This window comes from Pseudorasbora parva, chromosome 10, assembly GCF_024679245.1.
Source record: "Pseudorasbora parva isolate DD20220531a chromosome 10, ASM2467924v1, whole genome shotgun sequence".
Lineage (NCBI taxonomy): Eukaryota > Metazoa > Chordata > Actinopteri > Cypriniformes > Gobionidae > Pseudorasbora > Pseudorasbora parva.
Genome location: NC_090181.1, coordinates 39861446 through 39878842, shown reverse-complemented (window position 1 = coordinate 39878842; position 17397 = coordinate 39861446). Strand labels below are relative to the sequence as shown.

Below are 17397 nucleotides of genomic sequence, written 5' to 3'. Positions count from 1 at the left end.
GAACTTTGAACACCATACAACTGCTTAGTAACAGCTTTGCAAAAGTCTAACAGCTCTGAAAGTTTAAACTCTCCCTTCACTGTGCTTTAAATTAATTTGGGGTTGATAACATCTGATACATGTGTAATGTAAAGTGCAATGCATTGGTGATGGAGAATGAAATGGCCATCAGAGGATGGAGCAACGGCAGTTCCTCCAATGAGATTGAGGCATATGATGCAGACGGCTAGGTGAGTGTCCCAAAGCCCATCGTGGTACAGCAGTTTTGGGTGAGTTTTTCTCTTGTATCTGTGGTTATGACTGTCATCAGTCCATGTATTCCAACAGCATGAAAAAAATATGCCCATCATGTATGAATACCATTAGTGTTTTGATGGACTATAATCCAAACACCAATCAGATTGATGGACAGTGAGGGCACAATGAACAGAGGAGTGAAGCCAGCTCCACCTCACTGCAGGGCAGGGTAAGAGCACTTACCCATGACTCCACACTCTTCTCCAAACTCTTAATGCCTGAAAAGCAGAAGGAAATTTGAAATAGAGATATGGCATAAGTAAAGGATTATAAAATGGAATTTTTCAACACTGCTTTTCTGAACAATCTGTGATGATTGTGCACAGACATTATGCATGTTATGTTTGTGTTTGTCAGGCTCTCCTCAGCTGAGAGCTTTAACCCTGAAACAAACCAGTGGACTTACATCGTTCCCATGAGAAGCCAGTGCAGTAGTGTTGGAGATATAGTGAATGCTGTGAGTATTAAACACACATATCAGTGTTATATTATTGACAGACCATTATAGTTTGTATTAAAGCCCGACCAATATGGGTTTTTGTAACCCGACCAATATCTAGATTTTCAGGTAGGCTACAAAAATAATAATCAAATGTACAATATCACTTCATAGTCTTCACTGTATAAATATAGATTAACCCTTATTAAAGTTATTCAGTCAAGAGCAATGAGTGATTTTTTTTTGTCTTTTATCTTGTCTTTTATGACAAGATAAAAAAAAATGTTTTTTTTTTAAATGTTTTTATTTTATGATAATCCTGACACAAATACAGAAATATGGAATAATCACATTTCAGAGGTTGCACTTATGTAAATCAGGCACATTTTTGACCTAACGAGCCACCCAGCATACCCGGTTAAAAAGTCACAGCTCGACAGTGTGTGTGTCTCCCTGCCCCAGATACATCACCGATAAGGACACACACAAGTTGCTCTTGGCAAAGAAGGCCACAGAACGTGTTCTTCCTCCTGAGAGGGAGTCCGGGTTCTACAGCCGGTACTTAATAGTTCAGAAAAAGAAGGGGGCTGCGTCTGATCATAGGTCTTTGGCAGTTAAATGGGTCACTGATGAGACGTTACTTAAAGAAGATGTTTACTATTCTGTTCATCGTGAGTCAAATCAGGCCCAAGGACTGGTTTTTCATGATAGCTCTAAGGATGCATACTTCAATAAATCCATCCTTCCTCAGCATCAGAAGTTCCTGAGGTTCACTTTCAGAGACGAAGATTTCCAGTATTAAATTCCCCCCTTTTGCCTAGCTTTATCCCCCCGCACCTTCACAAAGTGCATGGATGCAGTGCTGGTTTCTCTGAGACTCCAGGGCAGGGCCGTTTCTAGCCTTTCTGGCACCCTAGGCGAGATTCATATGTTGTGCACCCCCCCCCCCCCCTATTTTTTTTAAACTACAACTTATTAAGTAAATATGACTTCCTTATTTCATGGGCATATTGTACATGCATTAATCGAATAATGTAGCTAGGTTTATTATCTCTGAGATCACAGATGTTGGGGGGTTCGGGGGCATGCTCCCCCGAGAAAAATTTGATTTCTATGATCTACATATGTGTATTTTAAGATGTTCTGAAGGCCAAAAAATTAGATAACAATAGCTTGAAAACCATGTCACTCGGCGCCGCTGCGGATTGAAGAACACAGTGACACAAAGACTAAAACACGGGACGAAGCAGTAGCCGAAGCCTTGCGCCAGTTTCATGTTTTACAGGTTAATCACATATTTTTTTAGGGGGGGCTGATGCATAAGTTCATAAAAAAGGGCCTAGTGACGCCCATGGTTATGACAGTATTAGCCTACTTGATCAATTTACACTAAACAGCTATCTCTGATGTAAAAAAAAAAATATTCAAATTAACTGCTATAATGTTCTGCACCTGAAATGAGCATGGCGTGTGGTCCGTCCAGTACTAATATTCAGTGTAATGTTTTGCTCAACGTTATGATAGAGGGACCAGCTTAGTAGAGAACAAGTAACCAATAAGTAGGCTATACCTGTATATTTCGCTTTCTTTTTTATATTTCCTCTTTTTTCTTTTTACGATACTGAGCCCCTGATGGCTTTGACCTTTTCATGATGATGAAACTAAAGCACGCTGTAACGAGTAGAAATATGTGGCCCCTTTAAGAGTTGCGCGCGCTCCCTGCAAACGAAGTCTGCATTTTGTGTATGTGCGCACTGAGTCTTGAGCTCCCATGTGTGGGGATTATTTTCTGTTTTCTGTTGCTAACAGTTATTTTGTTTTATTAAGTAATGCTGTGGACGGAAAGGGAGTTTGTGATGAGAGTTCAGCGGGGAATAAAGTGCGATCTGTTTGATGTTAATCGCCTCCGTGTTTGCATCCACTCTCCAGTTACATTAAGTGAGCTATCCGCATTTTTCACTCGGACACAAGCGTTACAACGCCACGGATGACGACGTTCCCTGCCGCCCTCTACATGATTTCATTTCATTACAGCAGCTCCACTATCACCATGGCGACTTCACTCCAATAATCGCAACTAATCATAATGCCTTGAAATAGCAAAAGTACGAAATATTAATAATAAAATATATATGAAACAACTAAAAAATCTTGTTGGGGCGGGGACTCATTGACGCCCCCCAGCTGTTGGCGCCCTAGGCGACCGCCTAGTTTGCCTATGCCTAGAAACGGCACTGCTCCAGGGTATTTGTGTGCTCAATAATATAGACAAATGGTTGATAGCCCAGTCACAAGAGATGGCAGTTCGACATCAAGATGTCGTTCTTGCCTACATAAAGCCTAGTTCAGACTGCACGATTTTCAAACTCGTCGGGTCACTGCTCTATTCACACTGCATGACTATCTGGGGTATCATTCAGTCACTGCTATGTTCACACTGCACGATGGTTTGACGACAGAGGAGTTCACACTGCATGACTGATCAAGAGGAAGAATTGCCGACAACTCTCTCTCTCTCCGGTGTGCAAACTACGTTTCCCAAACACACGTGCGATGTGACAAGTAAACAACGCGAGATCACACGTGCGTCAGACCGGAGTTCTCGCGCGAGACTTGGAATTGTTATTAAAAATGATAAACTGCACAAAGTTTGCTTCAAATTGTATGTGCGCTGATTTGTGGAGAAAAAGAAAAAAGATTATGGCGGAAGATATTGTTGGAGAGACAGAGGGAGCCAGGATTTTGTTCTGCAAAGACAGTTTGAGGTAAATAAATAATTATTTAATGTGCTGCTGCTATGGCTGGATGTGCAAATGTTTGGCCTTTGTTTCTGTTTGATAGAATTGTAAATATATCTATTAAAATACTGAAATTCTGCTTTATAACTCCTCCCTGAACCTCCTGCTGCCCTGTATCTCACTCTCTCATTGGCTGTCGGTGTAATTTTCAGTCAGAACGCTGTTCACACAGCAGGATTATGAATCGCCGACAGGTCCAGATATTAAGCATGCCAAATATCTCACCGGCGTCGGCGACTCGTCGGCGATTCTCTCTGATCGCGTCTTTGATCATTCACACTGCGTGATTGTCACTCGCGTGCACGAGCACCGATTTGCCTGTGATCTCGGGCATTTGTCGGCGATTTCACAAAACCTGTCGGCGACTCAAAATCGGGGCAAAAATCGGGCAGTGTGAACTAGGCTTTAGGCACTTGGGGCTGAGGCTTAATGCCAAGTAGAGCATGTTATCTCCCCTTCAGAAAACTAAATTTCTCGGGTTGTTTGGAATTTGATTAGGATGCAGGCACATTTTTCTCCCACTTGTATCAAGTCTATCATGAAGACAGTAAACAGGATCAAGCAAGGCAAGGCTATCACTGTAAAACATTTTCAAAGATTGCTGGGGCTTATAGAAGCTGTGTCCAACAGGACATTTTGGCCTGGTGTACATGAGTGGTGGCTCAGGACCAAGGTGTATTCACTGGGGTGCGGTCATGGACAGCCACTCAGCACAGGCTCTGTGGAGAGGGCATCATCTCTCATGGCACATAAATTGCCTGGAGATGTTGGCTGTATTTCCTGCTCTGAGGTACTTCCTCCCCGACCTCAGAGGCCTTTATGTTCTGATTCGAACAGACAAAACATCAGTGGTCTATTACATAATTCACCAGGGGGGCCTGAGTTCATGCCCTCTGAATAGACTGGCGCATCAGGTCCTTCTCTGGTCCCAGGGCAAACTGCTGTCTCTCAGAGCCATGTATATCCCTGGAGACCAGAATATGTGGGTAGACATTGTTTTGAGATAGGGGATGAGGCCCAGGGAATGGAGACTGGGTTTGGGACATGCTCCAAGGGATTGGTCTCTCAACTGTGGTTGTTAAGACCATCCAAAACTCTAGAGCTTCCTCCATGAGGAAACTATATGCCTTAAAGTGGAGAATATTGGCCCGTCTACAGTTAAGGTTTACGTGGCAGCAATAGTTGCCTTCCACGCACCGTTAAGTCGTGGACCATTGAAGAGACACCACTTAGTTGTTTGTTTCCTTCATGGTGCTCTGAGGATGAGACCTGCGGCTCATGCTAGGGTTCCAACTTGGGACCGGGCTGTGGTTATCCCTGGCAGCCATCGAATCTGTGTCAGAGAAGTTCCTTACAATACAGGTGGCTTTCCTGCTGGCAATACTCTATGAGGAGTGGTGCATCCTCAAAGCTGCAACACGCTACATCAAAGCGCAATGGCAATCAGGATTGGACTAGTTTCACACATGATTCAGACGCTGTCATGCTGGAGGTGTTCCCCAAAGTGTCGTCATTCAATGCAGCGTTTTGTTACCTTCTCAGCGAACAATGGTTACTTTCATAACCTGAGACATTTTTCATTGTCGGTATGTCTTAGTATGGGTCAGGACAGTTAGGTACTAAAATTTTGTGTTTTATTTTAAAGATAGTATAAAATATCTTTAAAATATGATTTTATATAAATAATTTATTATAGACAAATGTAAAGGTCCCATGGCATGGATTTTTTTATTATTTAATAATGTTTCCTGAGGCGTACTTATATTGTTAGTATGGATTTTACATTTTTTTAAAAATCATAATTTAGAAATAAAAGGTATTTTTTCGATACTGATTTTAGCCCTTTGTTTGAATGCTCTGTTTCAAGGGGCGTGTCTGCTGTGAGACCTCAGTGAAAACACCCACTGTTGTGATTGGCTGACATCTTTGCATTTGAAATGAGATTATGTGGCGGAGGGGGCGTGGTTTAGTCAGGCGCGAGCAGCAACAGCATAGCCTAGAAATTGAGACGCACTCTAGCGGCAGCAAATTTAATCTGCCTGTGAGTGTCGTCTAGCAACTCTCAATACCCTTCTGAGCTGTATTTGCCAAACTCTTGCCGGGCCAATCACATCGTGTATAGAGTCGGTGGGCGGGGCCATAATGACGACGGCCGAGTTGCGTTTGCATGCTTCTAGTAAAGACAGAAACTGGCGAACGGCGGTCTTTCGAATCAGCTTTGACCGCGACTCTGGAAGACTTGGAGTTAAGCTTTTCTCTGAGAAAAGAACAAAGAACGGCACTGAAGTCATTCTTAAAAAGGGAAGATGTGTTCGGAGTTTAGCCAACCGGATACGACGAATGTTTAATCTATCAACAAGCTCTGCTTCACCTTCATTGCTCTGGTTGATTGTAGCCCTATCCTAACGCGTGCAGAGGGAGTTTGAAAAACAACCGTTTATCCCGCCCCTTGGATTGAGCCCTGTCTATGGTGAGTTTCCAGACCAAACATCTTGATGTGGGTCTGGCTTGTCAGGCTAGCAGCACTCACTGCCAGTCGATCCAGAGAGAGAGAGAGAGAGAGAGAGAGAGAGAGAGAGAGAGATTGCTGAGGAAGTGTTATTGTACCGAGTTGTTGAGAGCGCTAGTTTCTTTTGTTTGTATCTGGGAGCTCTGAATAAACACGAGTGAACTTTGCAACGTTATTTCTCTCACAAAAAGCTTTCACCACAACTAACAACAAACACGACATCGACATGAATACAGTAAGAGCTTCTGTTGAGCAGCTTAACAGCAGTTTGGGCAAGTGTGCACTGCAGATATAGGCTATATGTGGGATTGACAGATCCGAACATTATAAAGTGTTTTCTTTGATCGCTCTCTGTAGTTTAATCATTTAAATAACAGATTTGTTTCATGCTAGTAACAGAAACGATGTGAAGTTGATCGTTTTAGTCACTGGCTTGATTCACTGATGCATCAAGACGTCCAGACTGACAGTATTAACGATTTCGAAAGAAAGTGTGTGAACTTGAATGATTAGCTGCACATCAGAAATCACTGATCCCAGATCAGGCATTAATGAACACTGTTACTCACTGTCTGTGGCGGTGCTGTCGAATCCATATGGTAAAGCCTGAGCTGACATCACGACTGATAAACTGACTCCTTTCTCTAATAATTCTCTGGGAGGGCAAAGCAGAGGAAGGGGCGGAAACCTTTCCTGGTATGATGTCATAACAGAAAAATTCAGGATCAGCTCGTCTGAGCTCTCAGTTTCTCAAAGGCAGAGAAAGACAGCTAGAGCTCAGTTTACACCGATCAAAATTTCTAGCCACTTGGGGACAATAATTTAGGCCAGGGGAACTCATATTAATGTTGAAAAACCTCATAAAATAAAAATTTCATGCCATGAAAACCTTTAACATTGACTATGAATTTACCTGATTTTATAAAATAAAATGCTTTCATATCTGTCAGTGTTGACAAAAAGTTGAGACACCTTTGAAACTTTTAAAGGTCCCGTTCTACGCGTGTTTTTGAAGCTTTGATTATGTTTACAGTGTGCCATATAACATGACTTCATGTTTCACGTGTAAAAAAACAGTATTTTTCACACAATTTACTTATCTGTACAGCGCTGTTTTCTCTGTCCTAAAAACGGCCTGATGATTTCCTTGTTCTATGAAGTCCCTCCTTCAGAAACAAGTAATGAGTTCTGATTGGGCCAGCGCTTCCCGTGTTGTGATTGGACAGCAGCTTAGCGCACTTTGCCCAGAATGGTCCCGCCTCTTACCATAACGGGGAGAAGCGCTCTTCTCCACGTGAGAGAGCAACTAGACCACGCCCCCTAATTTGCGTGTTCTTGTGGGCGGAGGGTTAGTCAACAAACGGTTTTAGTGACGTCATTCCTGAAGGAAGTGCAGGGCTGTAGTCCAAACCGACTGTTCGCTGTAGGCTTTGAAAGGGAACTTCTGTTAAATAAAATATCTCGCTTGGCATTGAACTTTAAAACTTTATAATTTTACAGGTATTATTTATGCTCCAACAGCAACATTTCACACTAACTAAAGTTTGAAAGATGAAATCGCGAAGAACAGGACCTTTAAAATAAGTGTTTCTTTCTTTACAATATACAATTGTATTTTTCTGTATTATCACTTATAGTACATTTGTAGTAAGAATCTGTACTAAGAACCTTCTTGTTATCAAAGATTAATTCCAAAGAGAAAAGGTTGTTTTAAAATCTAATGACAGGTGAAACTGTGGGACATGTTTTGTCTCGTGTCTCCAGAATCATTGACTGGATGGTTTGATATTTCAAGGTCAAATGAGTGTGACATCCAGAACAGTACGTTCATCTCACCACCAGAGGTCTCTGTCACCTGCTTGTTGCAATGAAGTGTCAGAATGTCTGAATTTTTGTACATTGTGATGTGATGTGTCTCCTGTTGTCTTTACTGTCTCCTTACAAAAATTATTATCAGGTTTGTAAGGTGCATCTATGCATTTCCAAATGTATCTGTATTTATAGGCTAAAGGTTCTGTTTAAAGATGTTTGTGGAGTTATTTGGAGGAAGAATCTGAATAATCTTGCAGTAAGTACTGTTTTATAGGTTTTTTTTTCCTGCTTGTCTTCATATAATATAACTGACCCTAACATAATATAAATGCATTCTAAATTTCTTCATCATAGCTAGACACTCATACAGATAGCATACTTGATTAAACATGTAATAATTGTTTCATATTCCTCAGAATTTGTGTCTGTGTCTGGTGTTTGACCCGCTTTCATAAGCAGTGATGATAAAGGAGGAGGTTCCTGCGGTAATGTTGCAGGATGAAAGCAGGAGGCTCAGTATGTGCTCCGGCAGCTCAGGAGAGAGATGTGACGACACGCGCTGTGATTTCAGGTGAGAATGAACTGATTAAATGAGCACTGAATGTATGTCACAGATCGCATGCCGGCTGTTATACCAGATATTATATCTTAGTTGATTTATTGCATAGAACAGCTCATCTACAGACACATGGTGCAATGTTAAGGAAACTCTGATCTGTTCAGATCAGAACTTCTTTTTTCCATCAGCTGTTTCAATATCTATTTGATTCAGAAATTTCCATGGCAGATATCTAGGATGATGTGCATTTGTATTGTTTCTGAATTTTTGCATCTGAACTAATCTACAAAGCATCAGGATAGACTTTTACTATGATTGAATCGCCCTTGACAAAGTGACTGTCTGATTCATCTGTGAGCGTGAGCTGCTGTTCATAGTGCTGAACGCAGTACACAATTCAGTGACTTAATCTACTGGCATGAATTATAAAAGAACAAACCATGACAGTTTGTTTCATATATATGATGCTGTTAGAATGTGATATGAAGTTATTCATTCTCATCTTTATTTTGCAGGGAAGCTGTTTGGATGGTCATGGCTGGACTGGAATGCAACAAATCTGTGTCTCTTACCAGCAAGATGGAGCTGATTTGAAGTGAAGACATCTGACACCATGAGGATGATGATGCTGCGAATAAATTTCATCATTATTTTACGTCTTTCAGTCTTATTGTTCTGTACTCATCCCATCTCATCCGCTGATGTAAATCAGAGGTCAGTGATACCCAGGGCAGTATCCCGCTCAGTAGCAAGGATGGATGGCGATATCATCATCGGCGCTCTGTTTTCAGTCCACCATCAACCCTCGGCAGAGAAGGTCTCGGAGAGGAAGTGCGGTGAGATTAGGGAACAGTACGGGATCCAAAGAGTGGAAGCGATGTTCCACACACTGGATAGAATAAACGCTGATCCCAACCTTCTTCCCAACATCACTCTGGGTTGTGAGATCAGGGACTCCTGCTGGCACTCATCAGTGGCTTTGGAACAGAGCATTGAGTTTATTAGAGATTCTCTCATTTCCATCCGTGATGACAGAGACGGGCTGAAGTGGTGTGTTGAGGGAAATCCTTCCGCTCAGCCGCCGGCCACCAAAAAGCCCATCGCTGGTGTGATTGGACCCGGATCCAGTTCAGTGGCCATTCAAGTTCAGAACCTGCTGCAGCTGTTCAACATCCCTCAGATTGCGTACTCGGCAACAAGCATTGATCTGAGTGATAAAACCCTCTTTAAGTACTTCCTTAGGGTCGTGCCCTCTGACACTCTTCAGGCCAGAGCTATCTTGGACATTGTTAAACGCTACAACTGGACGTATGTGTCAGCGGTTCACACTGAGGGTGAGTTATAGCTCGTATGTAGCTCAGGAGACTGTATGACCTGGAATTCGGAAGTACCGAGATTTCTCCTGAGAAACACAAATGCGTCTATTTTGATGTACAACAAAATATAAAATGAATGTGTGTAGCTTAGATCATTTGATTTTAGAAGATTTTGATAAGAAATGTTTTGTATTTTGTATCGGAGTACTGTTTAGCTCGTTAAACTCTATTCTGATTTTTTTTCTGATGAGAAACAGGAAATTTAACTTTCCATTTAGTCTCATTGGTGTCCAAGAGAAACATTAAAATAGCATGAAATGAAAGTTAATAGATCTTAAATAGATATGATTAAAATCATTGGAGTCTTCAACCATGCATAGTCTTTAGCAGACAGATTTTTAATCACCATATCATTATCAAGGGATTGATATTGGTTTCATATCAAGCATAGCACATTATTCCAAATATGACCCAATCTGTGATTAAAAAGTAACACTGTAATCTTCTTAACAGCATTTGAAAGCACAATCAGGGTCACAAGCTGAGCTCTCAAATCATTCAATGAAATAAATGTCTGTGTTATAATCTGTAGTCTCATTCATTCATTTGCTTATTATTTCCTTCAGTCATTTTTTTGTTAATTTTCTTTCAGTTGTTTATTCTTCATTCATTCATTCATTCATTCATTCATTCATTCATTCATTCATTCATTCATTCATTTGTTTGTTTCTTTATTTTTTCATTATTATAAAGATACTTATATTTTTCACCCTTTTTTCTGAATTGAATTGTGAATATGGATGTTTTGTTGAAATTAATTGCCTATTAAGAAAATACACGTTTTGTCATTCCAGTTCAAAATATCCTGAATTGAAAGGAGACAATTCTTTCATTATGAATCCTAAAGGACAACTTTTTCTATTTAACCTAAAAAACAGGCTGACATCTCAACAGGTCTAATAATGTTTTATTTTTGAGGAACATTATTATGGTAGGGTATGAAACTTTTAATGCAAGTCAGTCTGCAGTATTCATCTGATTTTAAGACCTTTGAAGATGCTGGTAAGTCCATCTCATTGCATTTTCACTGCAGTCTCAGGTGAGCTGGTTCCAAGTAATAAAAAGATTATCTGATTCTTGTGTTGATGTTCATTCCTTAGGGAACTATGGCGAGAGTGGGATGGAGGCCTTTAAGGAACTGGCATCTCAGGAGGGTCTGTGTATCGCACACTCCGACAAGATCTACAGCAACGCTGGGGAGAAACACTTCGACCGGCTGCTGAGGAAACTGCGAGAGCGTCTGCCCAAAGCTCGTGTGGTGGTCTGTTTCTGCGAGGGAATGACTGTTCGTGGTCTCCTCATGGCCATGAGACGCCTTGGTGTGGCTGGAGAATTCCTCCTCATCGGAAGGTGACTATAAGTTTAGTTTTTCATTTAATGAAATGAGGCACTTCAGGCAGCGACACTAACGACATTGAGGAGTTAAAGCATAATCCTTGATAGTTTCATAAAGCACCTGATCTATCAGAGGGATTCTGCTTAGAAATGATCATGCTATCCTGATGCTGCAGGTTTCTATTAATGAAATATTAAAATGATGGATGACTGATCCTTTGGGGTTGGTTTTTACTCAGCAGAACCCTCTCTTGTTGGTGTAAAGTATTTCAAACCTCTGCCTTGATGCCAGAGCAGTCTCTATGGAGTGAAAAGAGGAGCATCAATTGGCCAAGGCTGCTTTATTCTAGGTCAAGGAGACAGTAAAGGAGGCTTGTTCGAAGCCATACACTTTAGTAATTTACTGAACACCAGTACTTGTTACACCAGGCTCATTTGACTAGTTAAGAGTGTGTACACAGCATGAATTCAAATTATTCTGTTTTAATATTATGTATTTGAGATTAATAATTTGAGACACTTTTAGAAAATCCCTAAAACTAAAAATGAAGACATAACTTTTTTTTTCCCATGTATTTTATATCTAGAATATTTAGGTATACAACTATAGTTGAGTTTTCAAATTAAGATAATTAGAACTCTCAAAATTGAAGGAATTATGATTAATTCATCAAATTAGGTCAAGGTTAACTGTGGACGGGCTGCACAAAAAAATGACAACTGCAGTGACAACTACATTTTATAACCTAACTCACACCTGTACATTTCTTAGGAATAAAACAGCCGCTTTTTCGATGAAGCCCTGCAGTGTGAATGGAACCGGACTGTTTTCTATAACGTCATACAGTGCAAGAGAACTGCTTTTTTCGGAACCTGGTTCAGATTTTTCCATACTTTAGCACAAATTGAAATATATCTATACGGACTATCTACAGTTGTGGTCAGAATTATTGGCACCCCTGGTAAATATGATCAAAGATGGCTGTAAAAATAAATCTGAATTGTTTATCCTTTTGATTTTTATTTAAAATTGCACAAAAATCTAACATTTCATTGAAGTAAAAAGTAGAGGGTAAATCACATTATGAAATAAATACTTTTCTTCAAAACACGTTGGCCATATTTATTGGCACCCTTTTATACAGTACTTTTTGCTACCTTTTTTGCCAAGATAACAGCTCTGAGTCTTCTCCTATAATAACTGAGGAGTTTGGGAAACTTCTGACAAGAGATCAGAGACCATTCCTCCATACAGAATCTCTCCAGATCCTTCAGACTCCCAGATCCATGCTGGTGCTTCTTCTCTTCAGTTCAGCCACTCATTCTCTATAGGGTTCAGGTCAGGAGTGGGATGACCATGGCAGAAGCTTCATTTGTGTTCAGTGACACATTTGTGTGTTGATTTTGATGTTTGGATTGTTGTCCTGATGGAAGATCCAGCCACAGCCCATTATAAGATTTCTACACTGAAAAAAAAAATATATTTTTAAAAAAGTTACCTGGTTGCCTTAAAATTTTGAGTTCATTGAAATTAAAAATGTGTTCAAATATTATTAAACAATTTTATTTTTTTAAAGAAGCATATTGGGTAATTGTGTGTATTTTATTTCTGATGACGCAGTGAAAAATGCCAAATTGTGCTATTTTAATGATTTATCAAATTTTTTATGTGGTTCAGGTGCAATAATATTTTGAGTTTCTATTTATTAAACCAATTTCCTTCACTATATCAACTCAAATTTTTAATTTCAATAAATTAAAATTTTAAGGCAACCAGGTTATTGCTTACTTTTTTAAGTTAAACCAACAATATTTTTTTACAGTGTAGATTTCTTTTTTTCCCCTTTCTTTCTTTTATTAAGCAAATTGCAAATTTACAGTGTAGATTTCTTTTTATCTGTTGGTGTTTGGTAGAATCTATAATAGCATGCATGTATCTGAACAAGATGTCCAGGACCTCCAGCAAAAAAATAGGTCCACAACAATTAAGATCCAGCTGTATTTTTAACTGTGGGCATGGGATACTTTTTATCCCGGTTTGCACTAAACACATCTGCTGGGTTTACTGCCAAACAGCTTTTTTCTTTCTTTTTTTTTTCCATCTGACCACAGAAGCAGGTCCCGCCTGAAGCTCCAGTCGTGTCTGACAACTGAATATGCAGGAGTTTGGGACAAGCGAGGAGGATTTTTCTTGACCCCCTCCCTAACAACATGTAGTGATGTAGGGGTTGTTAGATTTATTTATTTATTTATTTTTCTGAACCAAAGACTCAACTAATCTCAGCAATTCTCCATTTTGTGATCCTTGGACAGTTTTTGTCCACTCAAACGCTCCTCCTCACTGTGCATTAGGACGATATAGACACACGTCCTCTTCCAGGCAGATTTGTAACATATTTAGTTTTGGAACTTCTTAATTATTGCCCTGATGGTGGAAATGGGGATTTTCAATGATTTAGCTATTTTCTTACAGCCACAATTAAAGGGATAGTTCACCCAAAAATGAAAACTCCATCATCATTTACTCACCCTCAAGTTGTTTCAAACCTGTATGAGTTTCTTTCTTCTGCTGAACACAAAATAAGTAAAATACAGTTAAAACATATTTTTTCATCAGAGAAAGCTTCTGCTTTCTTTTTCTGTAGCTGAGAGGCTGATTAAAACTGTTTATCCATATTGATTATTGTAATGCGTCATTGGCTGGGGTGTCAAAAGCTTCCCTAAACAAATTGCAGCGAGTTCAAAATTCTGCTGTTCGAATCCTTAAAAGAACTAGGATAAGAGATCACATCACTCCTATTTTGGAGTCTTTGCATTGACTCCCGGGTTAAGTTTAGGGTTGATTTTAAAATCTTGATGCTTACTTACAAAGCTTTACATCGGTTGGTCACGCAATATCTATCCAAGCTGTTAATTCCATATACGCCGACGTGGAATCTGCATTCATCTTTAACTGGTCTGTAAGTTGTTCCCAAAACTCGCCTAAGATGGGTTATTGGGCTTTTTCCTCATTAGCTCCAAAATTATGGAATTCATTAGCGTTTGAGTTAAGGCAAGCTCTTTTTGTGGGGAGAGAACGAGGGAGGGGAGAGAGGAAAAAAAAAAAAAAAAATCTGGTCCGGTTCCAGGACATACTGCCATTCGGTCCTCAGCCAGCCAAGAGGCTCTTCCTCGCAGTGCCATGCGATGGCACTGGACGCTCAGTGGATGGCTCCATCCTCCTCTGCCCCCGGGCGGCCGGCGGTGGCTCCTCCTACCGAGGGAACCGGCAGCAAGTCCCGCGCTCCCTGCTTCTCTCCTAAACGGCGGACGTCAGCAGGCTCCGGCTCACGGCAAGCACCGGCGTCTCCTCGCTCCCTCTTGGACGGCAGCCACCCCACCTCGACCCAGGGGCACGGCAGCGAGCTCTCCGTCCCACCGGATCTTCTCTCGCTCCAGAGGCATCGCCTCAGGCAGCCACTCGCAGTCTTTCCTCATCCGTGCTGCCCGAACTCCTCAGCACCGCGATCCCCCTCAGCCGTAAGGGCTCTTCGACAGCATGTCCCTCCTTCCTCCCGGGTTTTGGCACCAATGTAACGGAGTTCTTAGCTGGGAAGGAAGGAGGCGGGAACCGGCGAACATTCAACAAAGACTTTTAATTCAAAATAAACAAACAAAACAAAAGTAACACGGGCAGCCCCTCACGGACGACTGCCCACACATAAACACACATAATAAAATACAGACAGCTCCTCACGGACAACTGCCCACACACACACAACAGAACGTAAACAAAACATAACATAAAATCCAGGCCTGGTCCTCTATCGTCCTTCACTGCCTTCGCTCCTCCTTTTATGCTCCCGTCACTCGACCGCGAGACGAGACCGGTGTGGCGCGCAGCTGGCACTCATTAGCACTCGTCACTGGCCCGCTGTCGCGGTCCCTCGCCCCGCTGCTTGCCACAATCTTCTTTTGTGTTTAGCCGAAGAAGAAAAAACTCAGGTTTGAAACAAATTAAGGGTGAGAAAATGATGACAGAATTTTCAATTTTGGGTGAACTATCCCTTTAAGAGAATTTGGCCTTTGTGTTTCTTCATATTTATAGCTGGTTTCTTCAGATATGGCTGGACAATTATGCTCATAGTCACCCTGGTGTGCTACATTAAAAAAAAAAAGTATTAATGGGAACATACTTGAGAGATATTTTAGAGGTGCCAATAATTATGGCCAACGTGTTTGGGGAAAAAACATTTATTTTATAATGGGATTTACCCCCTACTTTCAATTATTTTACTTCAATGAAAGCTTACTTTTTTTGCACATTAAATAAATATGAAAAGGATAAACATTGGAGATTTATTTGTACATATTTACCAAGGGTGCCTGTAATGATAAAAAATTTAACTTTCATATATTTTAGATTTATTGCACACCAACTGAAATATTTCAGGTTTTTAATTGTTTTAATACTGATGATTTTGGCATACAGTTCAAAAAATTAGCATATCATGAAAAGGTTCTCTAAACGAGCTATTAACCTAATCACCTGAATCCACTAATTAACTCTAAACGCCTGCAAAAGATTCCTGAGGCTTTTAAAAACTCCCAGCCTGGTTCATTAATCAAAACCGCAATCATGTGGAAGACTGCCGACCTGACTGCTGTCCAGAAGGCCATCATTGACACCCTCAAGCGAGAGGGTAAGACACAGAAAGAAAAGTCTGAACGAATAGGCTGTTCCCAGAGTGCTGTATCACGGCACCTCAGTGGGAAGTCTGTGGGAAGGAAAAAGTGTGGCAAAAAACGCTGCACAACGAGAAGAGGTGACCGGACCCTGAGGAAGATTGTGGAGAAGGACCGATTCCAGACCTTGGGGGACCTGCGGAAGCAGTGGACTGAGTCTGGAGTAGAAACATCCAGAGCCACCGTGCACAAGCGTGTGCAGGAAATGGGCTACAGGTGCCGCATTTCCCAGGTCAAGCCACTTTTGGCCTACAGAGAAGCAGCACTGGACTGTTGCTCAGTGGTCCAAAGTACTTTTTTCGGATGAAAGCAAATTTTGCATGCCATTCGGAAATCAAGGTCCCAGAGTCTGGGGGAAGACTGCGGAGCAGGAAATGCCAAAATGCCTGAAGTCCAAAATCTCTGACTGTTCTGTTCAGACCGGGGAACCCCGATTTAAGCAGTGTCAAGGACCCACAGTCAGTAATGGTCTGGGGTGCCATGTCAGCTGCTGGTGTTGGTCCACTGTGTTTGATCAAGGGCAGGGTCAATGCAGCTCGCTATCAGGAGATTTTGGAGCACTTCATGCTTCCATCTGCTGAAAAGCTTTATGGAGATGAAGATTTCATTTTTCAGCACAACCTGGCACCTGCTCACAGTGCCAAAACCACTGGTAAATGGTTTACTGACCATGGTATTACTGTGCTCAATTGGCATGCCAACTCTCCTGACTTGAACCCCATAGAGAATCTGTGAGATAATGTGAGGAGAAAGTTGAGAGACGCAAGACCCAACACTCTGGATGAGCTTAAGGCCGCTATTGAAGCATCCTGGGCCTCCATAACACCTCAGCAGTGCCACAGGCTGATCGCCTCCATGCCACGCCGCATTGAAGCAGTCATTTCTGCAAAAGGATTCCCGACCAAGTATTGAGTGCATAACTGAATATAATTATTTGAAGGTTGACTTTTTTTTTGTATTAAAAACACTTTTCTTTTATTAGTCGGATGAAATATGCTAATTTTTTGAGGTTTTCATGAGCTGTATGCCAAAATCATCAGTATCAAAACAATAAAAGACCTGAAATATTTCAGTTGGTGTGCAATGAATCTAAAATATATGAAAGTTTAATTTTTATCATTACATTATGGAAAATAATGAACTTTATCACAATATGCAAATTCTTTGAGAAGGACCTGTATATAAAACTGCTGCACATTAGTTTTTCTTAAAATGGTAAAACGTGAGGTCAGTGTTTATTTTGTATGTTTATTCTGTTTTAAAATAACTTAAATTCATAACTTCAATTTATATAAAAAAGTTTGCTGTTAGATTAGTCCTTGTCTGTAAGAGTTGAGAAAAAAATGGTTTCCTTTTTTTTTAAGGAAGCAAACTCATCTTGTGTTCCTTAGAGTGTTATGGGTAATGCATCCGGCATAAAAATTTGACAAAAAAAAAAAAAATTCTAAACACCACAATGAACTTGACATTGATAGGTGGCAATCTATGACGTCACTACCGGTGTGGCCGTGAGTATAAAAGGGCACCTGTTGACTACGTCATCCTCT

The 17397-nt window shown here is 40.9% G+C and overlaps 1 protein-coding gene across 2 annotated transcripts in view; it reads left to right on the top strand.

Moving 5' to 3' along the window:
• The first annotated feature begins 3157 nt into the window (after positions 1-3157).
• The window catches only part of grm1b (glutamate receptor, metabotropic 1b), a 51780-nt gene continuing 37540 nt past the window's right edge, over positions 3158-17397 (top strand). The window contains exons 1-5 of one of the 2 annotated variants that reach the window (XM_067456114.1): positions 3158-3501; positions 8048-8111; positions 8272-8426; positions 8930-9748; positions 10891-11140. In XM_067456114.1, coding sequence (XP_067312215.1) covers positions 9028-9748; positions 10891-11140 — 971 coding nt within the window. In that variant the 5' untranslated portion in view covers positions 3158-3501; positions 8048-8111; positions 8272-8426; positions 8930-9027. The remainder of the gene's footprint in view (positions 3502-8047; positions 8112-8271; positions 8427-8929; positions 9749-10890; positions 11141-17397) is intronic. The other variant, XM_067456113.1, reaches the window with a different exon arrangement.